Genomic DNA, 17163 nt, shown 5'->3' on the forward strand with positions numbered 1-17163 from the left:
TTTACCACCACCAGTATTTTGTTAGGTAGCTGACAGCTGGACCCACATATAACCGAAGAATGACTCTGTGGCGCAACGGTAGCGCGTCTGACTTCAGATCAGAAGGTTGCGTGTTCAAATCACGTCAGGGTCAAAACTTTGTTCATAAAATTCAGAAAACACTGTGTGTGCCCAAACAAATGTGAAATAACTATGATTTACTGTAAATTCAAAGTTGTCAATCTGGTTCAATGAACAAAAGTATCAGAGAACAACAGGATGAATGTCTGATTGCGTGTGTGTATCTTCCTCTGCAGGTCTCACAGACAGAGAGCAGAAGGAGTATAGTGCGAATTTCTCTGGGGGCTACACAACACTGTCAAACAAAAACTGCCCAGAAACATCTTGAGCACAGCAAAAGAAAAATAATAATTGTGTTAACTGATTGATTGATTGATTTATTTTTTTATTTTTTAGGAAGATGCTGTATGGGCTATGCCTTTAAATTAAGGTAACTAACCAGTCTACATCAAATTAATATACTCTAAGTAAGTCTATTTGGCACATAAGCACTAAGTCTAAATAAAGTCTTCTGGATCACCTGGGCTGAGGATGTTAAAAAAGAAGAAAAGTAAAAACATGTTTTCTGTTGAAGCTATATGATGTAAGGTAAACTGTACTCAGATAAGGGGGTGAAGATGTCCCACTTTATGTCACACTGTACACCACTTTCATTCCTTGTCCCACATCCCATATTGATACCATACCCCGCATTTCAGCTCAAATTTGGGTGTAAAAAGGTGAATTCAGTTTGAAATTCCTCATTCCTGTTCAAAATGGTAAAACGTGGAGAGTCCACATTAAAGCACTTCATGATGTGATTTCTGAGACAAACAGGGAAAGACACAAAGTTTTTTCACAGTGTGGTCAAGTATGCTTTTGAGTCAATCACAGAGTCTTCTACTTACAAAATGCACCAATTAAGAGGCAGGAAATGAAAGTTAAGTGAAGCAGATGTCAGACACCTCAAGATTTCAGTACTAGAGACAGAGGGAAGACCAATGCTGATCTTAAGGTAGAGATAAATGCTTCTAGATCCGAGTGTGAGAAAGTCGCCAGAATGACCACAAGCAGATGACCGAGGGAACAAGGTTTAAAGTGAAGACTAGCTGCTAAGAAGCCATTGTTGAGGCCTGCAAACATCCAGAAACGCCTCAGATTTACCAGGGAGCACAAACACTGGACTGTTGATGACTGGAAGAAGGTACTCTGGACGGACGAGTCCAAGTTTGAACTGTTCAGTCAGCATCGTCGTGTTTATGTCCGCAGAAAAGCTGGAGAACGTATTGATGCCAGATGCATTGCACCCACAGTGAAACATGGTGGAGATTTTATTATGGTATGAGGTTCCATTTGTGGAAACGGCGTGGGCAAATTAGTGAAATTTGACGGTATCATGAACAAGAACGTCTACCAGAACATCTTAATGCATCATGGAATCCCTTCTGGACTGAATCTGATTGGTTGTGGGTTCACATACCAACAAGACAACGAGCCCAAGCAAACTTCAAAGCTGTGCAGAGACTATTTGACCGAGAAAAATGACTCTGGAGTACTGGAACTGATGGATTGGCCAAGTCAAAGTCCAGAATTTAATCGTATTGAACAAATTTGGGATTTAGTAGGTTCAAAGATTGATCGCACAAAAGTTTCATCTAAAGCAATTCTGTGGGAACAGCTAGAAACTATTTGGAACTCAATAATAAAATAGACTGTCAAAAAGTACATAAAAATAATGCCAGCAAGAATGCAAGGCCAAAGGAGGCCATACAAAATATTAAGTTTTTTGGTTATTATGTGTGGAAAAAGGACTATTAAGTTGTTTCACTTTGATATTTGCCAAATAAATAACAATGTAGCATGTAGCTGTAATTACTGCACACAATATATTTTTGGGTTATTTTATTACTAAAGTTACTGTGTAAATTTGTGTTTCTTATTAAGCAGTACTGAGGGTGTATTATTTATATTTAAGTAATAATATTTTTACGGCATCATTGAGGTACTTGTAAATTATTATTTCATTGTCATTTATAGTACCTTGTATATTGTTTCATTTGTATGTTCATGTGCAGTGTTTAAGTGAAGTATTCCCTTGGTTGAGTTAATTGGTTCCTACCTGCCCTTGTTTTTGTAGGGACAGGTATGGGTGAGACACAGAGAGTGCCTCGTGCTTAACAGTATAGAGATATCACTGTACCCATAAGTTGGAGTGTGTTTGTACTGTTGTGCCGTATTGGTGAAAATTAAATGAGAGAAAGAAAGACATATTGTAGCCCACTTATTACCCACAGCCCAGAAGAACTGGAGAACACCAACAGTCAAGAAAAAGAAGGTTACAGCATATAATTCATTTTGAAATATATTTACATATCCTCATAGTATAGGCCTACTCTGTTTCTCTCTCTTTTTATTTTTAGCCAATCTTACATGTATGAACTATCTGAAGCCCACCACCAACTCCCATTTAACTGGAGGAAAATGAAAAATGAAAAATGAAAAAAAGAAAATTGTTTTATAAAGTAAAAGATTCTGTTTTGCAAAGTCTACAGTATTTTTATATATAAGTATATAAAAACCCTCAGGTGGTGTCCAATTTCAGAGCCACTCTTGAATGTAGACTGTGCTGCTTTTTGTTGTTCCATGCAGTTAAGGAAATATGGCCTGCATATAGCGCATGTGACACTATAAATTTTATTTATTTATTTCGGGGGTAGAATACAGTGATTTCTTATTCTTTATACGTTTATATTTTACTTTTTTAAAAAAAATATTTTTTCCTTTTTTTCTGGTTTATATTTCGCATTTACCCGCCTCCTTCAGCAGCACAAAATGCCACATCCGGTTTACCCGGAAGTAAGCATAATTCCCAAAGATGGCGGAGCAAGGTCCGATGGCCATAGCGATGCGGCTACGAAATCAGCTACAGTCCGTCTACAAACTGGACCCGCTGAGGAACGAGGTGAGTGGGCATGTTGTTGGAGCTCGGTGGCACTGGGGTGGAGGCGTGCGGGGACTCAAACTGCAGCAGAGGCGAGTTAAAGACGTGCATTGACGGGAGATCGTTGTCGTCTCCGCGGCGCTGATGGAGAGGAGAGGGAGAGCGGCTGTTGAAGCGCTGTGAAGGGAGCTGCGTCTGGGCATGCGCGGACGGTGGGAGTCCACCCGTGTTGTTCTGCCTCCACAGCGGAGCAGCGTGCGGAAATCATGTCAATTAACTGCTATTTCGCTCATTTTAAGCCACATGTTCAGCCGTATTCATTAGTTCTACCGGGACTTTAGTTGTAGTTAAAGCGATATGCGAGTGAAGTGGGACGGTAACGGTGGCTGCACTCCGTCCGCGGGTTCACTCTCGGCTCTCGAAGTAACGACGGTGCGTTGGACGGGGCTCACCTCGTTGTTGTCGCACTTGTTTGTCCAGTGTCTTTGAATTAATGAGTTACGTTGATCTCAACATTCCCCATCAATCCAAAAAACAAATTTGAACCCCGACCTACTTTTCTGCTTAAAGGGATAGAAACGGCGTGCACATTTAGCCAGGGGACAGATGCAGGACTTGAACTACTCATTTCCCCAAGTACAAGACAGACTGAAGGCGACCAGTTCTGTTCTGTATTGAATGCAGTTGGATATTTTAGTTTGCTATCAAATATGTAACCTCCTGCTGAATCCTCTGCGCACTTTGTTGCTCATTATCTCGGAATCATAACACTATCCTAAGGTGTAGTTCGCTCAAAAATGAAAATTCAGTCATTATCTACTCCATCTAATGCTGATTGACGGTCACATTTACCTTGTCAGTCTGCAAAACACTGCTGGAGTTTCACAGGAGAACAGTGTTGCAGAATTACCCAAACAATAGAAGTGAATGTTTGATTCATTTTAAAACGGATAAAACAACTGGAAGTAAACATAAAATGCCTCCATACTGCTTGTCTGGCATAATCCAAGTCTTCTAAAGTCCCGATATGTGTTTGCACGCCATTACACCACACACACCCAGTTCAGACAGTGTGCATGTACACATGAAAGTGGCTTCAAGCTAAGAATCTACAGTGAAGATTCAGACTAAAAACATGGTGTAACCAACAGTCCGCTCTGCGTGTTGGGACTTTAGGAGACTTAGATTACACCAGATGAGCAGTTTACTCAGAAATGAAAATTCATACATTATCTACTCACATGCCAAATGAAGGCCGGGTTTAGTTTTTTAGTGCACAAAACACTGCTTGATCACACATAAGTGAAAACAGCGTTGCAGAATCTCCCAAAAAACTGAAGTCTATTGTGACCAATTTTCAAAAGTAAAAATCAACTGAAAAAAAAACTGCTTGTCTGGTGTAATCCAAGTCTCCTAAAGCCCCGACATGCCAAGTTGACTTTAAAGATTTCATTTACACCATGTTATTAGCCTTATAGATTCTTTGCTTGGAGCTACGTTCACATGCATATGCACACTGCCTGAACTGGGTGTGTGTGGTGTGCAAACGGCATGTCAGGGCTTTAGGACACTTGGATTATGCCAGATAAGCAGTATAGAGGCATATTATTTTATTTTTTTATTTTTTATTTTATTTTATTTAATGTTTTTTCCCCCAATTGTCTTTTCTGTTTGAAAAGTGGTCACCATTCACTTCCATTGTTTAGAAGATTGTGCAGCAGTGTTTTCCTGGTCAGTAGATAATGACTGAATTTTAATTTTTGGGCAAACTAACCCCTCACAGTTCAAACTCCCTCCCAATATTCCCAGAACTCAGCAACTCAGATCAGAACAATGTAGATGGATATAAAGCAGAACAACAGACTGTACGATGGAAGAAACTCAACATAAGCAAGCTTTCTTTGCAAGAGCTGGCTTGATAAAATGGGAAAACTCCAGTCACATGTTTTTTTCTTTGTTGATCAGGCTTTCTTCTTCAGGCTCTGTGCTTGTTCACACAAGGAGCATTTGGTGCATCATTCGACTTTTTTTTGTCCCCCACACAAAATGGACTCATTCAGGGTTCAGTGTTAAGAAATCTACTTGCCTGAAGTCAGTTTTTATTTGATCCTGTACAAATCCTTTGATCAGCTGACATAACAACAAAGACTAAAGTGCACAGACATGGTTAATCTAGGGCTGCAGTGTCAGATAGTGAAAAGTGTCCAAGTTTTTTTTTCTTAAGTCCAAGGTGATGTCTTTAAATATATTAAATAATATATTTTGTCAGTCTAAAACCCCCAAACATTCTGTTTAATGTGATAAATGGAGTAAAATAGGAAATCCATGAAAAATAATTTGGAGCGATTAGTCAATTATCAAAGTTGTTTAGTCCTTTTTCACCACCTGCCCAGATGGGCAAGTGAGTCATCAGATTTACTTGCCCAACGTGGCGTTTTACTTTGCTGTCCTTGTTGTTGAGCCCTGTGATTGTGTGACACCTACCTCAGAAAATAAGTCATTATAATGGAGAGCTATCAAAGGATAAAAATAGATAACGGCAAAAAGCAACACTTTTGCTGTAATTTTCTGCTGGCAGAAAATTACTAATTGACTTTATGATCTTAATGCCTGTTCTTTTTATTTTTAGGGCTAAACTTGATATGGCATATTTAAACATGACACTTGGGTCACACTGTCCTGTAATGAATGATCACTTTTCAAAATTAAATGAATGTTACTGATTGAATATTATCCACGATAACAATAGAATATTTTCTAATCAGCATTCTGTGCTGCAATATCAGCAGTGCAAAACAGACTTGGCAACTAATCAGGATGAAGCTTAAAAATATCATTCAGAGTGTCTATAATTGCTTCATCATTCTTTTAGTGTATGTATGAGATGCTATGTAAGATTTAGTGTTAAAATGAGCTGAAGCAAACTGGGAGAAAAGATTTCTCATTACCACTGAAGGTTTCCATGCCAACATGATGCATACAGGTTAATGTACAGAACATGCATAACATGTACAGCTCAGAGACTTTGCATTTAACACATTCCCTCAGCTGAGAATCTATATGGCTCAGAAAGAATGTCACAGGGAAAAGAGATAAAGAGTGGCACTTTTTGCAGCTGATTTAATCTGAAACTCTGAACATAACCTGCTGTGGACCAGGTTATGAGCTCAGCACAAGTTACCCTGGCAGTCTAGCCAAGTTAAAAGAGAGCCACCTTCGTGACGTAGAAATCTCACTTCATAGTACGCCCCTATGGTTGGAGGAAAAATATGTATTGATGATTTTGGGGTGAAGTGTCCGTTTAAAGGTAGCCACAGAGCTAAGCAGTTTTTGTCTCGTACATCATCCAAATATTTTTAGTGTCACTCTTTATGTGTCCGTTGATGTTGAGCTATTTTAATACCACAGAACAAAAAATTTTACTGTCGGGTGAGAAGCTTGCTTTGAGTTTACAGCTTGACATTGCAGAGAAATACTCTATTTTACATTTATACCAAAATTTTAACTGTTTAAAACACCTTTTTCTTTGTCCTGACAGGAGGAGGTTAAGCTGAAGATCAAGGACCTGAATGAACACATTGTCTGCTACCTTTGTGCGGGTTACTTCATAGATGCCACAACAATTACAGAGTGTTTGCACACTTGTGAGTTTAAATAAAGCTGGACAAAATTATTATCTGTTCTCATGTTAATATTGTATATTGTCGATAGATAGTAAAAATCTTTCTGCCATTTTCAGAATATGCTTGTGTTTCACTGAAAGAAGGAATCGGAATGATAACAAAATGTCTTTCTTTCTTTATTCTCTACAGTCTGTAAAAGTTGTATTGTGAAGTACCTACAGACAAGCAAGTATTGTCCAATGTGCAACATCAAAATCCATGAAACGCAGCCTTTACTCAACCTCAAACTGGATCGAGTGATGCAGGACATTGTCTACAAACTGGTGCCTGGACTACAAGAAAGTACGTAAAAAACGCTGTTCTCTGCATCCATGCTGCGAATAGTTAGGACCTGAAGTGCCCATAACTGTCAACATTTACGGTTTGGTACTTGTGAAATCTAAAATAATAAAATGTTTTACTAGAATTAAAAGTGGCTTCTGCAGACTAGTTAAGTATCTGTAGTATTCAGTCACCTGTTTTTGCTCAGTTGAAAATCAGTATTGTATATCATGTTTGTCTAATATCCATGTTCATGTTTAAACAGGTGAAGACAAAAGGATAAAAGAGTTTTATCAGTCACGCGGGTTAGAGAGGGTCATCCAACCAGCTGGAGACGGTAAGTTTTCTATTTAATGTGAGATTACTTTTTTTCTCTGTTTCTAACATCTTTTGTGTTGCACAAAACTTCTCAGGGGTCACATGACTGTAAACGTCTGATACAGCAACCTACCTACTGATACCAATCTGATACTGTCAATTTACCTCTCTGAAACAGCTGAGCTGTTGATACATTTATATGGATGTATTTTGCTTAACCTAACCATCTAAAAAACATCAAACTGTGACACAAATATTCTCCTCCCACGAAGGAAAAAAAAAAACAGCCCACAACATGACTCAGTTATGCAATACTGCTGCTTCTTTTTATTGAAACTTTTTCACACAAAGAGCTTTTAGCAGCATTCAAACATTTGAAATAAACTTAAATAAACTGAAAAATTGCACTTTGCTGTTTTGCTTTTTACTTCCTTGAGTTTAAAATAAGTCCATGCAGCTGACATGAAGTCAGTGCTGCTGACAGATCTTACTCAGTTCTTGCTGCTGTTTATGGGACACGTGCTGCTCGTTTGTGTTGTTCATGACACATTTCTCTTTACAGCACATCACTCAAAGTTCAGTTAAGAATTTGCATGATAGTTTAGTTAGGCAAATGGATCGTATCTGATTCTACTTTTTTCCCCCTGATATCTGATCCAATGATTTTGGTCAGCATGAAACAGACACCTAAACTGAGTATCAGATCGGTGCACCCCTAGTTTAAATAAGCCTTCAGTGCTCAAAATTAGGGCTGCATGATTTGGTTGAAAAAAAAAAAAGTCACGTCACGATTATTATGACTGTAATTGCGATATGCAGTATGATTGGTGGAAATGATCAGTTTTAGATTACAATATTCATGTTCACTAAAAAAATGATTAGAATCATGATGATGTGATATTTATTGAGGTCCGAACCAAACAAACATATTTTCTTTGATCTGGAGAACAAGACTTTTAGGCCAGGTCATTTCTGCAGCACTACAGAAACTTATTATGATGTCGTTTTCTCACACATTTTTCCTCTTTGCAAAAATTGCAGTTTGATTCTGTGGTTTGGATATTGCACTTGGCCATATTGCGATTTTTTTGCAATTAATTGTGCAGCCCTAATCAAAATGGTCAGCAACTCTACAAAAATATAAGCTATCATGTGTGGATACATGTAATTAAATGTAAAATTCAAGATAACATTGTGTGGATGATGGTAAGACAGCTCATTTTACAGTTTTTTGTTTATTTCAAATAACCCGGAAAAGCAAAACACACCACATCCTGTACTGTACTTAATGGGATTTTCCCCAGTACCAGACACAGCTGTAATCAAGAAATATAAAAGCTGCTGTGAAGTAGCTGCAGGTTGAATCATTTGGTCTCACCAGTTAGAAAAAGTATACGTTAATGCCAGTTTTTTACACTGTTCATGCATTAAACTAATTGTTTCACCTTGCAGATATGATTTGTTTTTTTTCTTTTACATTGCGTAGGATTTCTGAACAGTTGTTTGTCAGGCAGGTGTTAAAAGCAGCTTGCCTGCCAGACTCAAACTGCACCTGTATTTAGATGATAAACAACATGGTGATTAATGTGGCCGTTGATTTTTAATTTATTTAAAACCCTTTTCTTCCTTCTCACTAGATGCCGTACCCGATTCTACAGGTTTACCATACACAAGCTTCGACCACTCAAAAGCCCACTTTTACAGATATGATGAGCAGGTTTCGCTGTGTTTAGAAAGGCTAAGGTGAGTTTTTATATCATGTTGTACAATCCCAATGAGATAAGACTGATAAATGTAATGCTTAATGTGTGAGACTACCAAGTTAATTCTGCCTAACATAGCATTTTCAAAACTGTCTGTTCTGTTTTGTCTTTACAGTTCATCGCTTGCTGGTAAAGATAAGACGAAACTTACTCTTCAGGTAAGTCAGATATAGCTATAAATTACCTTTGATATATGTAGGATTGTATTTCAAAAAAGCCTGTGTACTTAGTGAAACTGTCGCGCTGGTTATGGATGCTTTCAAAGTGACTCAGCTCACAGGTTTGCACAGCCGTGCAAAACATGTCTCCAGGGGCACATTTTTGAAGCCTTAACAAGTAATTTTCTACCCTTAACTGCTAAGCAAATACATGGCACAATGACATCTGCAGCAGCAGCAGAATTCAGCACTCAGAGCTGGTTACTCTGGCTGCCTCGCACTCACACAGAGACAGGGATAAGTGGAACAAGTACACCAGTGAGGCATATAATCATTCTTCATTTCCCAGCTAAACTGCTAATTTCTTAATAAATGGAGATGTTAGAATTGTTTGCGAAGAGTTGAGGTGTGTTGAGACTAAATGGCTAAGATGATGACTCAGTGTTTTATGGTGATTTTTAGCATTTAGAAGAAGGTGTGCAACAGATTGCCTCCCATGTGATCCGTGGACTACATCATGGTGCGAAACACAGTTTTACTGTCGCTGTTATTTTTTTTTTTTTTTGAGTAATAATACCCAAAATATCAATGCAGAGTTGCAGTGAAAAGACAAGACAGATGTGTGCACTTACTCTGCAGCTCATCTCTGCGAGGCAGCGGAGTTTATAAAAAGGAAGAGCGACTGATTTAAAAGCCGTCACATCGCCATGAATTAAATCCTGACCTTGACTTACGGCATTTTCACTGGTGTAACTATGCTGTCGTCATAGAAACAGATCATGAGATTGTGATATTCATTAAAACTTTGGTGATATCTGCTGTCTTAAGTTCTACACTGCCCCTCTCTGCTCAGTGGTGCAGCTCTGTGTCTGTTTGTCTGTGGCATCCTGTGTCTGTGTTGATTGGCTATTACTCACACCAATCAGATCGTGCTTTGGGTGGGACATTGATCCAAACTACAGAGCATAGTAATTATCTATTGTATGTACTGTAGTGGTAAACTCCCCAAATTGATATAAAAGAAAGCAGAAGATGGGTAGGAAAGTGTAACATGGTATCTGACATATAGTAAAAATTTAATTTCAACATAAGTAAACACCTTATTTTGAAAATATTCCCATTACTTCCCTGTCTTACAGTATGATCATTCTCATAGTGTTTCCTCGTACACATTTACATCCTGCTAATTTAAAGTGTGTGTTTGAAGCACGCTTGCTAACCAATATCAAACCCACTAACCTGAAAAAAATGCCTACCTTGTCACTTATTACTGGGATTTTTCCCCATGTGGCTGGATCCTCTTGACAGGCCCAATTTGTCAAGAGACATGAATGTAAGAAGGGAACTGGGAGTGTATGAATCAGGACTTGAACAAAGATTAATGGGGCGGTGGGGGGGGTTTTATATAACTAAGAAGCATAGGATGTGTCAGATTCCACTGTGCTTATTGTCCACGCCGCTTAGCCGACATCGACCTGCATGCTGTAAAGACTTTGTTCAGCCAGCAGATGGCACCATTGTTTAACAGACAGGCTGCTCAAATCAAGAGTTCAGATTTAGGTTGCTCTGTCAGATTTTAAAGATGCTCAACGGACTGAGCCATCAGTCATTTTCCTTTATTTCCAGAATAGAGAAAAGTTTGGTCTTGATTTTATATTCAAACTTGTTCTTTTGGGCTCTTAATGTGTTTTTACAACATGAGAAGAATATTTAATAGGGCTGCAGCTGACAATTATATTAATTATCATACAATCTGACGATGATTTAATCATTTATATTTCCCAGAGTGGCATCTTCAAATTGCTGCTTTTGACCAACCAACAATCCAAAACCCAAAGACTCCTTATTTACTGTTATTGTGACAATGAACAGCAGCAAATACACTCACGGCAGATGTTTGACATCTTTGCTTTAAAAAATGACTAAAATCAAGACAGGCTTTTTCAGCCAGTTGCCTTTCAGACAAGTGGATTTTTTTTTTTTTATTTGCCCAACAACCAAACTTAGTTCACTGTTATAGAAAATGTAGGCCTATTAAAATTTGTACTTTTGTAATGGACCTAAATCCTTCCACCTCTGGTCAGCACACCCACAGCCAAACTGCGCCTGTGTGTTACTCGCCACGCCTTCCCCTTTGAGGAACACTGCCTTGTGTTGGAGAAACTGTGGGGATGGTGGGGGCAAAATCATCACCACATTTTCTGGAGCTGCTATTTTGGGAAAGCATTTGGAGAATCATGCAGCACGTTCTCGGAGAGCAGATCCCGATGACCTGCCTGTGACTTTATTTGGGTGATTTACCAGAAGGAATAACAGGAAATGACAAATATCTCCTGAAAATATTAACTGTAGCAGCAAAAAAAAAAGCAATCACTTATAAATGGTTAAAAACCAGCCCACCTACAGTAGATAATTGGATTGAAATCATTAAAGAGATTCATGAGACGGAAAGACTGACTGTCCTTCTGAGATCAAGGAAAAAATAAATACATGGTAAGGTGGAGAAAAATGTTTATGTAATGTTACTACAGCGTCTGCTTGTATTTTTCACAGCAGAGTTAATGCAGACCAGTTAGCAGCCATGGCAAAAAATATAGCGATGACTCGTAGCTGCTAGCTAGCTAGCTTTGACTTTGGCGGAGCAGACAGTTCTGCAGTAGCAGTTAAGGCAAGGCAAAAACAAGACAGTCACTCGTTATTTCACTGTGCAGTGCGTTTGGGATCAGAGCTGCCACTCATTTTTCACGTGCCTGATGGGACAACTGCACGAGGAATTCCACTTGCCTGAACACCAGAGTTTAATTTCCCTGGGCGAGCCCTGCAAGCGATCAGTTAATTATTGGAAATTAGAATGATCAGAGTTGCAGCTTTAATATTAAATATAATGATATAAAACTAGAAAAGTCACGCGGGATGTGAATGAGAGTTTTAGTGAAGTGATCTTGTGACTGCTCCACTCGTTACGGTATAATCCTTCACCCATGTCCTCTTTGACCACTGTGAAATTAAAATGTTGTTTATTGTTGTATCTAATGTTACCTTGTGTAATGGGAGCATGCAGCTTCATTGGTTCCATTCTTGGCTCTTCAAATGCAGTTGTGTTGCACTCTAACGACTCTGTGAACTTATAAAAAAGATCCACTGGCAGTTCAGACCACACCTATTAAAAATAAAAACTCAAGCTTAATCACGTTGTGGGGGGTTATGTTTATCCGTGTCCTTGCAGTGTTCTGGATTTGAGTTAGACTCTTAACCTGCACGCTATTCTGTCTCCCCTGCATGTTCAGTTTTAATCCACTGTTTTTACCCAGGTGGAAATTTCAGAAAATATACTTTTGCCTCAGCTTATAAAGAAATACTGTCTCGCACTGAATTCAAGGGGAAATCGAAGTTTAGCGCTCTGACTTCAGAGTGGGCAGTAAGTCAGCTGGGACCGGAAAACGTCCAGCAGTAGGCTCAGCTGGGCTTTTCTTCACTGTAAATCTAATAGTAACAGGAGTCTGCCACACCCTGTTGATTTACCGTTACTTTGTTGTGAGTTTACATTTCTTGTATGCTGGAAATGTGTTTTGCCGCGATCTGTTGTAGAACAGCCTGTTACAGTCAACTTAAGTTGGAATATAAAAACACTAAAGATTTGAGTGCTAAAATTAAAAGCAGCAGTTGGGAGACGGCACCTTGCACTTCTAGTGTTTCAATCAAAACCAAAGAGACATTTATAAATGACAAGCTTTTTATATTTCTGAACAGCAAAACCAAAAATATCAGTCTCCTCTCTGAGCAATAAGGTACTTTCATAAGTGGTGAGTGAGTTGGCAACAAATCCAGTGCTAAATACACTTTCTCATTGTTTTTTCAACAAAAATGTGTCCCCAGTGTCTTGAAAGACCTCCAAAATATGAGAAACAGCCATCTTCTTCTTTTTCTGAGCTCCCCTTCAGAAAATGTATGTTCCAGATCACAGGTCTCCTCTTATGATGTCAAAAAGGGCTGAACAGAAGCTCTAGATAGGTGACCATCATCCCACCCACTGAATACCTGTGGGTCTTCTCCATACACACAGTTGGCCTGGCTTGTTTCAGTTTGACTTGGGTTGTCAGCCCAGCTCACCGGGGGTTTACATTTCTGTACAACAGGGCTACCTGCTTGAAGGTGTGTCTTTTAACTGAAGACAAGCTTTAGGAGGTTCGAGTCGAGCAGCTTTATAGCTAAGTCATTCATATACACCTCTGAGATAAATGCGCTGTTTCCTTAATTTCCTTACAACAAAAGTCCCCTGGTGTTTTGTTATTTAAATGTTTTAATTATGAAGCAGCACAAACAGGAAATATTTTAATTCGGGGGTTTCATCATCGGTAACTTAACCACAACCAACCACCCCAACACAGCTGAAAGCAAATATGAAAGAATAAAATAATGCAGACACCTGAAAGTACAAACAACGACACAGGAGACAAACTAGATTTCAAAGCAGAGATTCAGGTAGAAGCTACAGAAGTACTGAGAGCAGAACATAAAGAGAAACGTCTTTCTCTCTGCTCTCCTGCACACACACGAGCTGAGTATCACAACACTCGGGTCATCATGGGTTTGCTGTGGGTGGCGAGACGTCACAGCAGCCCGCTTGGAGGTGGGTCGGGCTCACTGTGGCTCCACTCAAGAGTAGGTCCATCTTGGACGTGGCTCAGTGTGATGAAAATGGTAACGGAAATGCAAATCAGCGCGGCATGGTTTGACTCGGCTCGGCCAAAAGTGCCATTGGAAAAGAGCAGACTGGGCTTTTCAGGAGGGAGAACGGGAGCTAAAGCAGAGCAAAAATGGCCATTATATTTTATGAACACTAAAGCCTGCAAACCTACTCCATTAGAACCCCCAAATAACAATATGAACTCAAAAATAATGTCTCTCTTAAACGTTAGCTAGGGAGTATAGAGGGCATTATTGATGTAATGATAATTTGATTAGTGATAAACCATGATATAATTCCAGCCAATTAGTATTAGCATATCAAACTGTAGTTATAATAACAATGTTTGATAACTGCGCTTTGAAAAACAGTAAATATTGTCCAACATCAACCAAAGTTAGCAAGTCTATATCAGTGTGTGTATCAGTACTTTGTGAACATTTTCAGCACATTTTAACAATACTGTGATCATACTGGTAATTGTGATAATTTTGGTCACTATAATCATAACATGAAATTTCCATATCATTTTTTTCTTTCACCCGAAGCAAAAATGAAAAATTAATGGAACAAGAAATCTCCTGAACTAGCTCAAGAGTTGGAGCCATAAACACTAATGCACAGCTGGTCATGATTTATTGGAATTATCCTCTTGACTAAAATGTGTCATGTTGGTCCTCAGAAGTCTTACAGTGTGTGTGTTTGACTTTGTCTCTTCAGCAAAAGTTTGTTCGCTGTTCTGTCCGAGCGGAAGTGAGACACCTTCGGAAAGTGCTTTGTCATCGGCTAAACGTGGAAAAACACCAGGTCAGTCTATAATCATCATCTGTTTAAAGACATTATGCTACAAATGTCCATACATTAAATATTGGTCAGTATTCAATGTCTTGTGCCAATGAAGACAAGTGTGTGAAATGCTCATTGAGCTGTGTTCATTTCTGGTAATTTTACTTGAATAATCATACAGTACACTTGCTACTGTGCATCTAAACTTGCTGTTTTTACTTTTAACATAATGATTTTGATAAATTGTAGGTTGGCTTATTCAACATTTGTTCAGACTTTATTGGTAAAGATTTTAAAAATGAGGTTCATGTGTGAAATGAAGTGTCCACCCCTTTCTCTCACCGTTTGTAAGACCGCCTCAAAATGTTCCTATGTATCAAAATAATTATTGATTGATTAGCAGATGTTTACTTAACTCATATATTGGTAAAAAAATCCCATATTAGTGTCAGGGGTACAATGGTTTGGAACACTTGTGATCCACAGACTACTTGTACTCATCATACTGTGAAAAACAGTCTTACTGATGCTGTTACTTTTATATAAGTAACAATATCCGAAATCTCAATGCAGACTTGCAGTGAAAAGACAGGACAGATGTGCGCTGTGCTTTACTTTTTTGCATTTTCACAGGTGTAACTATGCTGTCGTCATAGAAACAGATCATAAGTTTGTGACATACTTGGAAACACTGATGATATCTGCTGTCTTAACCTCTACGCAGCACCTCTGGTGGAGATGTGTGTGTGTGTCTGTGACACAGCGTCAATCAATCACGTGTTGATTGGCTTCTAACCAATCATATAGTGCTGTGGGCGGGACATTAATCCAGACTACAGGGTGCAGGAGTGTATTTCACTGTACAGTGTATAATTCTATATTATATGTGCAATAGTATATACATAATACAGTAAAGTATAGTATTTTAAGTATACTGTCATTATTATTACAGTGCAATTTTTATTATATCTAGTTATTTTTTATATATTTTATTACCATTATTATTATTACATTACTATGGTGGTAACTGCTGACAGAGAGAGATCAACGCCAAGTGCACTTAATAATTTAACTAATCCCACCTCTTTTTCTTCTTTGCTGATCCAATCTGTGACTTTTGTGATCTGTTGCACCCCTATGCTCTGTGCTACATAATTAAGGGACTTGCTTGCAGCGATGAAACTATTTTCATCATCAAATAATCAGATCATTTGAAGATTAGTCAATAATCACATGTTTCTGCTGGCATGTGTCTAAAATTAGAGAAATGTGACCCTTTTAAGAGTCAGGAAAGTCAGTCCCTGTCCAGATTTTCTCAGCCAACAAACTTGTTAATATCAGCAGTGTTTCTCACTCTGTAGGGAATTAATAGATTTCCTGTGACTCGCTCTGAGTGTGAAGGCTCAGTCAAGGCGGATTGAGTTATATCTTCCATCAAATAACATGTGTCTTCATAATTCTGATTGAGCTGCAAATATTTTTGGAGTTCATGTCAAGGACAGTGTCATTGAGACTTAAGTATGTTATCAGTTAAAAAAAGTTTCTGCTTCCTCATCACATCTTCTTACTAACAGCAAACATGTTTCGCATATAAAAATAATCACAGATGTTCCTTCCAGAGTCCCCTTCACATCTGTTTGTGTGGTCTCCCTATAGGTCCAGATGTTGTTCAATAATGAGTCTCTGCCCGATCACATGACCATGAAGCGGTTATGGCTCTCACACTGGTTTGGCAAGGTACGGTACAGCTACTGTTAAGTAGTGCCAACAAATGTCATACAGTCCTTCACACTGGAGCACATTTTCTTTGCATTGCAGTTTATGTTGAAATTTTCAGTAAAGCTCACTGACAGTGTGATGGTAAATAGAAAATTTCACATAAATCAGTGCATTCAAATTGACATATTTTCAAATGAAACACTTTAAGTTGAGTGCTAGTTTGACTAGATCGTAGCACACATGAAAAATAAAAACAAATTTTGAATGTTTGTAGTTAATTGAGATATTTCCTTCCCACATAATACTAAAAATCTTCTCTCCTCTAGGCTCAACCATTAGTCCTTCACTACACCATCAAGGACAAAAGGACCAGATAGGACTCGTTTTCCCTCTGAGGACAGCTGTGTACATATTTTGTACAATACATATTCTATTTTAATAGTGTTTGTGTACATATACTTATTTTCCTTGTTTTGTATTTTTGAAAATAAATCTAAAACGTGAAAAATAATTTTCACAGTTTCTATTTTTTTCTTACAGGGGAGTATGCTTTCATCTACACAGAAAAGCCTCAAACACTAAAGGAGTGTGTGTGAGTGTGTGTGTGTATCACATGATAGATGGAATGATCACTTTCGGACAGGTTTATAATATTAACAAAACTGAAATACATTTTTACTCATTGCAGTTTTATTTCATTTTTAAGTTATTTTTTTATACATCAGTACTTTCCTATACTTTGGATACATAAGAACAGAGTTCCTACTATGTGTGGAAAGTATGGAATTTGATTTTAGAAATTCGCAGG

The 17163-nt window shown here is 38.3% G+C and overlaps 1 protein-coding gene across 1 annotated transcript; it reads left to right on the forward strand.

Annotated features, from left to right (window-relative positions):
- The first annotated feature begins 2875 nt into the window (after positions 1-2875).
- Positions 2876-16892, forward strand: pcgf1 (polycomb group ring finger 1). Its single transcript, XM_084719800.1, has 9 exons — positions 2876-3001; positions 6519-6624; positions 6793-6945; positions 7190-7261; positions 8880-8985; positions 9121-9163; positions 14571-14657; positions 16293-16373; positions 16682-16892. The coding sequence occupies exons 1-9, from the start codon at positions 2915-2917 to the stop codon at positions 16730-16732; spliced, it is 786 nt and encodes a 261-aa protein (XP_084575926.1). The 5' UTR covers positions 2876-2914; the 3' UTR covers positions 16733-16892.
- Positions 16893-17163: the final 271 nt, after the last annotated feature.

The sequence above is a fragment of the Lutjanus erythropterus genome, chromosome 5 (genome assembly GCF_056507025.1).
Source record: "Lutjanus erythropterus isolate fLutEry1 chromosome 5, fLutEry1.hap2, whole genome shotgun sequence".
Classification (NCBI taxonomy): Eukaryota; Metazoa; Chordata; class Actinopteri; order Lutjaniformes; family Lutjanidae; genus Lutjanus; species Lutjanus erythropterus.

Excerpts from the sequence above, each read along its gene's own strand:
- pcgf1 (XM_084719800.1), top strand. The coding sequence starts at position 2,915 with ATGGCGGAGCAAGGTCCGATGGCCATAGCGATGCGGCTACGAAATCAG. Across the intron at positions 6,946-7,189 it reads GGTGCCTGGACTACAAGAAA|GTGAAGACAAAAGGATAAAA; the intron begins GTACGTAAAAAA and ends ATGTTTAAACAG. Across the intron at positions 14,658-16,292 it reads TAAACGTGGAAAAACACCAG|GTCCAGATGTTGTTCAATAA; the intron begins GTCAGTCTATAA and ends GTCTCCCTATAG.